We start from the raw sequence: 7548 nt of genomic DNA on the forward strand, positions 1-7548 counted from the left end.
CGCTCCAACGCCGGACTTCGCAAGCAGCCCCAGCCGGGAGGGCGGCGTCCAGGGCCATTTCCATAACATCATTAAATCTCCCGACATTTATTGAGCCCCTTCTGTGTGCCAGGCGGCGTGTTAGGCGTGGGGGATGCCGCGGAGAACCACAAAAGCCCGCTCAGAGGCGATCAGGTCTTCCCGAATAGACTGCATTGGTCCTGTTCGCCTAAGTAGCAGCACTCAGTGCAGTGCCTGGCATACAGCGGGCACTCAGTGAAACCTATTGGATGAAGGGCATTCGATATAGTATGTAATTGTTCCGCACCGGTTCCTCACGAGGGGGCGCTCCTCGGGGATCCTCATAAACGGCCTCTGCTTGCGCGCACGCGCACTACTTGCCGTGGATAAGGTGAGTGAGCTCAACGAAAGGAGCGCAGATATCGCCAGTGCGCATGCTCATTTAGCGGCGGACCACCCCGCCGTCTCCCACCCGGCAGGCCTTCGCCTTGCGCACGCGCCTTTTGAGGTAGCGTCCCAAAGAGGTAGGGGCGCTTTTCCCGTCAGGCCAGGGAGGGGGTGGGGGGGCTGACGCCGCGCGCAGTTTGATGACGACATTTCAGCGCCGAATGGCCGAATGGCGGCTTCCATCCCTGAGACGAGCAGCTCTGTGGGTCCCACAGGTGAGTGGCGGAAGCCGCGCGCGAGACAGCCCCGCACCCCGGCGGCATCCTCGAGCCTCCGCCGAGTTCATCTCCGTTCCTCCGCCAGCCCCGGGGCTCGGCCGGGGCCCCGGTCACTCTGCCCAGACCGGGCTGGCGGGGGAGCTGAGGGCCCCGGCTGCACCCTCATGCCACCCTCCTGGGCTATGCCTTTATGCCATCTGCCCGCGCGGCTCGAACACCCCGTGCCGTTAGGTGCTTGGCTAATGTTCGTTGAAGGAGTTGAAGGAAGGAGAGCTTCGAGTTAAAGTTGAGCCTTGGGTTTAAGCGGTGTGGGTGGAAGAACAAGGAATGGGTTCCGGCTCGACATCTCCCCACGTGTGTCTCGACTTCTCCGACCCTTAGTTTCTCCGTCTCTAATAGGGGGGTCCCCCAGCCACTTCACAGGACAGTTGTGAGCAACAAACAGGGGACATGCTGCAGCTTCTCGTAGAGCAGCCACTGGGAGGCCTTGGCAGTGGCGTGATTTGCTTGTCATGATTCTCGTTGGCTGAGGGCTGCCGCTCTAAAAGAAACTCCCAAATAGGGTCCGAGGCAGATCCAGAGGAAGGGGATGTTGAAGGGGTGGGAGGAAACCAATGCTCGGTGCACAGCACGCAGAGGGGTGTGGTGGGGGAGCATGGCCGGGTGGAGTCAGAGATCAGGGCGTGTAAGAAACACTGCCCTCGGGCCGGCCCAGTGGCGCACTGGATAGTGCGCCGCTTGGGAAGCGCGGCGGCGCTCCCGCCCGAGGGTTCGGATCCCACATACAGACCGGTTCCCGCTCACTGGCTGAGCGAGGCGCGGGAGCGACGCCGAGGGTTGCAATCCCGTTGCCGGTCCCTGGTCCGGTACGGGGGCAACACTGAGGGTTGCGATCCGTTGCAGGACACGGAAAAAAGAAAAAAAAAAAAAAAAAAAAAAAAAAGAAACACTGCCCTCTTCTTGGAAAGACCTGGGTTTGACGCCACTGGGCCTCCTTCTTTCAGCCGCTGCCAGTGAAGGCTTCATCTGAGCAAAGAGATGCTGTCACTTCATCACCTCTAAAGCTCTGCCCTTATCAAACAGCCCGGAATTTTATGATGCTTTGATCATTTTGGAGTAGTGCACAGTGTGTTCTTGACCAAGTGGGTCAGGACTGAGGTGTTTTACGCTTTTCTTAACACTGAAATTGATAAACTTGAGAGGTGTTTCTGTTGCCAAGTGGCAGAGATTCACATCTCCTCTTAACCCCCCAACTGCCTACACGGCCTCATTATGCCCATCCTCTCTCCTTCCACATAGACTTCCAGTTGCCACCTCAGGGCCTTTACTCATGTGGTGGATAGAGCTGTGCCAGGAAAACCATCACTAGCGCATCAGTGGGACTCAGCAGGCTTCCTCCGCTCAGTCCAAGTCTGGGTATTTTCCATTTCTGCCCCGGGTGGACAGTGAGGTAGGGATCTGGAGAGCTGATCCTGATTTTGTAATGGTCCATTCAAAGGCTCCTTTGGTGGAGCTTGCTCGTCCACTCCACTTCCTTCATCCATTGCATACAGGTAACACGGAGGGGATTTACCCACTTGTCTCAGAGAGATTTTTGAGGAGGTCTGTGTATTTAAATCTTGGCTCTGCCGTTTACTAGCTGGCTGGAGCAAGTGACTTATCCCCTTTCTGCCTCTGTTTCCTCATTTGTTCTGACCTCATGGGATTGTTGTAAGGATGTATTTTCCATTCTTGTTTAACAAACTTAGCAGCTTAAAGCAGCATCTATTTATTATCTCACAGTTATGTAGTCATAAGTCTAGGTGGGCTTGGTTGGGTTGTCTCCCTAGGGTATCACAAGGCTGAATCAAGGTGTCAGTGGCTTTGCTCTTATATGGAGGTTCTAGGGGAGACTGCTTACAAACTCATTCAGGTTGCTGGCAGAATCCAGTTCTCTGGAGTTGTAGAACTACAGTCCCCATTTCCTTGCTGGCTGTCAGCTGGGAACTGCTGTGTATCTTAAGGTCCACTGACTTGGGACTTTAATTGCATCTGCAAAATTCCTTCACAGCAGTACCTAAATGAGTGTTTGATTGAATAACCAGGGGACAGGAATCTTGGGGAGGGGGGGGGCTATCCTTAGAATTCTGTCTCCCACTGAGGATTAAATGAGGAAATATAGAGACAGTTCTTAGAACTAGTCCTGGCATATAGCAAGGCATTTCCAAGGATTCACCACCACAAACTTGGCTCTGAAGCTGGCCACTGGGGACTACATGAGGATGGCATTTCTGCAAAACATAGGAATTGGCAGTGCAGTGTATGTTGTATGATACACATTCTCCTGTGCATTGTGAAATTAGTTCATATTCAGTTGTGTGGCAGATGGTGAAATTTTGTCTTTGTTTTTCCACAGTGGTTTTCTAAGGTGGCCATTTCTGACTCTCCACGGGAGGTTGCTATGGCATTTCCTCACCTGCAGCAACCCAGCTTCCTACTGGTAAATATCAACTGCCTATGTGAGTGTCAGTGTGAGGATAGGATTTTTTTCCACTGACTTGGAGAACTCTAGTGGTTGTTTTGGAAATAATGTGATGGAAATAACACCAGACTCGGGGATAGAATCCTTGAGCTCGACTTTGCCTCCTTATTACTATAGGACCTTTGGTTTACTCAGCCTCTGAGCTCTGGTTTTCTGTAGTGGTTGTTTTGGAAATAATGTGATGGAAATAACACCAGACTCGGGGATAGAATCCTTGAGCTTGACTTTGCCTCCTTATTACTATAGGACCTTTGGTTTACTCAGCCTCTGAGCTCTGGTTTTCTCATCTACAAGATGAATGATTCAAATGCCCTTTTCCTACTTCCCAGGATATGGGGAGGAGCAGGTGAGCACATCAGAACGTTTATGACCTGTTCAAATCTTTATGCAGATATGAAGCATTCTAATAATCATAACTGTTGTCAGTGAAGAATGGAGGGACACTGCTGTGCTGGGGGCAGCTGGGACTGCACTTTAAGTATTAAACATGATGCTAAGAAGTTAGATATGAGGCAAATATCCCAGAAGATACTTTTTGTAAACATTTATTCGGAAGACGTTCTTCCTCTGCACACCCTACTGGAGCCAATAGGTCTGACCCATGACTTGAATAGAGCTCCATCTCTGACTCAGACCACATGAGATTCATCCTCATTTGGAGCCAGACAAGGCCTTCAATATCCCTGGGCAAAATCCTCTTGGTTGAAATTCTGGCATTTCCTCCTGATTTTAACCTGTTTGCTCAGAGGCCTGTTTTCCCCATGTAGTCAGCGTGCTTTCCCCACATGCCATGACCTTGGGTAGATTTCCTTAGTTCTTGTCCTGAATGTTTTCTGGACTGTCCATTGCCTTCATGATTAGTGTTGACTTGGCTGAAGCCATCTATAATTTTAGCCTGCCTTGTTTTTTAAGGTAATGAGTTCAGTAGGTTCATCATCTACTGAATAAAGGACAGCTGGGTTGAGAGGGCTTCTGCTATAACCCTCATGCTGTTGGGCATTCTCACTGATGGTCACAGTGGTGTATCATGGGGGGTGTTGGTCAAGTGGGAAATTTCCAAATGTGTACAGACTCAATGAGTAGTCTGTGGTCTGAGAAGTGCCCTATTCAATCGGGGGCTCTTCTGGCTCTTCTGGCTCTTCTGGTCCCTTGCTTATGTGTCAGCAGAAGTCAATTTTGTTCTGAAAGTGTGCAGTGCACTGCGGTAACTGAAGATGCCTGAGGGAGGGTGCTACGAAGCAAGCCTGAGAATACTGGTCTGCAGAACAAAGAACTGCTGCCTCTCTTCTCGTAGCATCCTTTGGGCCACTGACACATGCGTGACCTGACGCATGAGGTGCTGGGAAACCAGGCCAGCGGTTGTGTGTCTGACTCATACCTATCCCTTGAATTTCTGTTTTGACTCAAGCCAGAGTATCAGCAAAAGCTGCAGAGTGAACACACTCATGATTTTTTCACTTTGTTCTGTCTTCTAGGCCAGCCTGAAAGCTGACTCTATAAATAAGCCCTTTGCACAGAGGTGCCAAGACTTGGTTAAAGTCATTGAGGATTTTCCAGCAAAGGTACAGCTCTGCTAAAGTTTCTCTTTGTTATATGCCTTATGTACTCCTTGAAAACTTTATTATAGTCCCTGACTCTCCCGCTGTGAGCAGTGCCGGGCCCAGAGGCCTAGCCCAGTATCGTAACTGTCATATTAACGGACATATTTAAACATGTGAACATGTAGACCAGGAGTTCTTAACTAAAGGTGCTTCTGTCCGTCAGGGGACACTTGGCAATGTCTGAGACATTTTCGGTTGTCACAACTTGGGGTGGGTGGGGAGTGCGCTGCTACTGGCATCTGGTGAGTAGAGGCCAGGGATGCTGGAAAGATCCTGCAATGCAGAGGACACCCCTCTGCAACAGAGAAGTATCCAGCCCAAAATGTCAATAGCACCAATGTTGAGAAACCCTGATGTAAATACTGAAAATAATGTATTTAAATCACACCTTGGAATTATCAAGCACAGGAAGCTGGCCTAGATAAGGAGTTAATATTAAATGACAATAGGTCAGAGTTATGTTTCAGCAGCCTCACTCTAAGAAAGACTGTTGCTGCTCTTTTTAATAGAACTCTTTTCAGATCAGTTTTTGACATTTGTAAAAAAAAATCTTTTAATGACAGGCTGACTTATTTAACTGGCCCAAATGTAAAGCTGTACTGGTTGGTATGCCCGTAACCCTAGTGGATGAATCCAAAGCTGCTCTTCCCATTGGCACTGCCACACCAGGATTTTCTGTGGGTGCACGGCTGGTCCTTTGAATCTCTACCAGGGAACGACCTCTTTGGGGAGGTGGGCAGTGTGTGGTGCAAGACGAGCTGGGGCGGGAATGAACACTGGTCCTTGGCAAGCCTGTCCGCAACCTAACCCACACTCTCACTGGCACACTGTTTCAGGAGCTGCACACCATCTTCCCGTGGCTGGTAGAGAGCATTTTTGGCAGTCTGGATGGCATCCTTGTTGGCTGGAACCTCCGCTGCTTACAGGGGCGCGTAAACCCAATAGAGTACAGCATTGCCATGGAATTTCTAGACCCTGGGTAGGTAGGTTTGTTGCCCAGGAGGAACTGGGTGCTTCCTCATTGTGATCCCATTTTTAAATCACTCTAACTTCTAGTTCACTTTTAACTAACTTTGGACCAACTTTAACTTCTTAAACTTAAGAAATAATCAGAGCAAGACAGTTTGCAGTTCATTTGCCCTGTTTTTGTTTCTGTAATTTCATGTTCAGTGGCCCAATGATGAAGTTGGTTTATAAACTTCAAGCTGAAGACTATAAGTTTGACTTTCCTGTCTCCTACCTGCCTGTAAGTAAGCTGTGGTGGTGAGAGTGGCACTTGGGGCGTGATGGGCAGGCAGGGCTCAGAGGGGCTGTGACAGTGGGCAGAAGAATGCTATGGTGTCTGTGGTTTTTTTGGTTTTGTTTTGTTTTGTTTGGTGGCTGGCCAGTATGGGGATCTGAACCCTTGACCTTAGTGTTATAAGATCATGCTCTAAGCAACTGAGCTAACTGGCCAGCCTTCAACAGCTGCATTTTTAAAAGATCATTCCAAACTCTGCCAATGGAGAAGGTTCCATGCTGCCTGGTTTACTCCATGTGACCAGTTGCTTTGCTCTTCTGTACCCCCACCCCTTCAGGGGCAAATTGAGGGGCTACTTGCCCAGTATGAGAAGCAAGGGAGACAGGGCTCAGAAACATGCCCAGGTGCTGCCCTTGCCATTTATGGGCTCTTATGAAGAGGAGAGGAGAGTTTCCAAGCAAAGACTCTTTTGCTTAGGTGCTGTCACCACAGGCAGGTCCTGTGTGCCGGTCTCTTCCTTAGCAGCCTTCCCAAAGGGCTGTGCCATATGAGGGGGCACCATGCCCATGAGCCTACCTCCCTCTTTGCAGGGCCCCGTAAAGGCATCCATCCAGGAGCACGTCCTCCCCGACAGCCCTCTGTACCACAACAAGATCCAATTTCCCCCAACTGGGGGTCTCAGCCTGAACCTGGCCCTCAGTATCCTTTGGTGGCCTCAGGGGGGAGATGGTGGGAGTGGCCCAGCACACAGGACTGGGGGGTGGTCCAACAACCCTGTGTGTTTGCCCCCTGACACTGCCATCAGATCCGTTCGAGTATTACATATTCTTCTTTGCCTTGAGCCTCATCACTCAAAAGGTACAGAAGGGATGCTTCTGAGTGCAGTTTGCTTCACCAAAGCCTGCTGTGAAGGGTGGGGGCCATGGCCCGGGGTTTCCCCGCGATTGTCAGTGCCTGGTGGCCAGGGTGGTGACCAGAGCCCACACTAACACTGAGTTTGGTTTTCCAGCCACTTCCTGTGTCCCTCCACGTCCGCACTTCAGACTGTGCCTATTTCATCCTAGTGGACAGGTACCTGTCGTGGTTCCTGCCCACCGAAGGCAGTGTGCCCCCCCCACTCTCCTCCAGTCTAGGGGGTGTCAGCCCCTCACCAGCTCCCAGGTAAGGCTCCCCAGCTGCCTTGCCGATTAAGGTCTGTCCCTTCTGTGAGGGAGTGGCCTGGTTGGTGGTATTTCCCACAGGGACAGTGGTACCACCCTTTTTCCAGGGTTCCCCAATTTTTATGCCTCATTTCCCAGACCCAGCTGTTTTAGCACAGACTGGAGGGCAGGGATGAGGATGTCATCTGTGTTTTAGTTCTCAGTGGTCCATAGCCATCACTGAAGCTGTCAGGTCTGTCCTTGTTTTTTTTTTTTTTTTTCCCTTTTTGTCTTTTTTACTGACCGGTAATGGGATCGCAACCCTCTGTGTCACGCCCGTACCGGGGACCGGCAATGGGATCGCAACCCTCGGTGTTGCGCC

General features: G+C 50.6%; 1 protein-coding gene across 2 annotated transcripts in view; it reads left to right on the plus strand.

Annotated features, from left to right (window-relative positions):
- The first annotated feature begins 578 nt into the window (after nucleotides 1-578).
- The window catches only part of SMPD4 (sphingomyelin phosphodiesterase 4, neutral membrane (neutral sphingomyelinase-3)), a 24732-nt gene continuing 17762 nt past the window's right edge, over nucleotides 579-7548 (plus strand). Inside the window, exons 1-8 of one of the 2 annotated variants that reach the window (XM_008577510.1) lie at nucleotides 579-662; nucleotides 3061-3144; nucleotides 4662-4748; nucleotides 5624-5766; nucleotides 5958-6033; nucleotides 6618-6726; nucleotides 6833-6885; nucleotides 7037-7188. In XM_008577510.1, coding sequence (XP_008575732.1) covers nucleotides 588-662; nucleotides 3061-3144; nucleotides 4662-4748; nucleotides 5624-5766; nucleotides 5958-6033; nucleotides 6618-6726; nucleotides 6833-6885; nucleotides 7037-7188 — 779 coding nt within the window. In that variant the 5' untranslated portion in view covers nucleotides 579-587. The remainder of the gene's footprint in view (nucleotides 663-3060; nucleotides 3145-4661; nucleotides 4749-5623; nucleotides 5767-5957; nucleotides 6034-6617; nucleotides 6727-6832; nucleotides 6886-7036; nucleotides 7189-7548) is intronic. The other variant, XM_008577511.1, reaches the window with a different exon arrangement.

Source organism: Galeopterus variegatus, unplaced genomic scaffold (genome assembly GCF_000696425.1).
Source record: "Galeopterus variegatus unplaced genomic scaffold, G_variegatus-3.0.2 Scaffold1527, whole genome shotgun sequence".
Classification (NCBI taxonomy): Eukaryota; Metazoa; Chordata; class Mammalia; order Dermoptera; family Cynocephalidae; genus Galeopterus; species Galeopterus variegatus.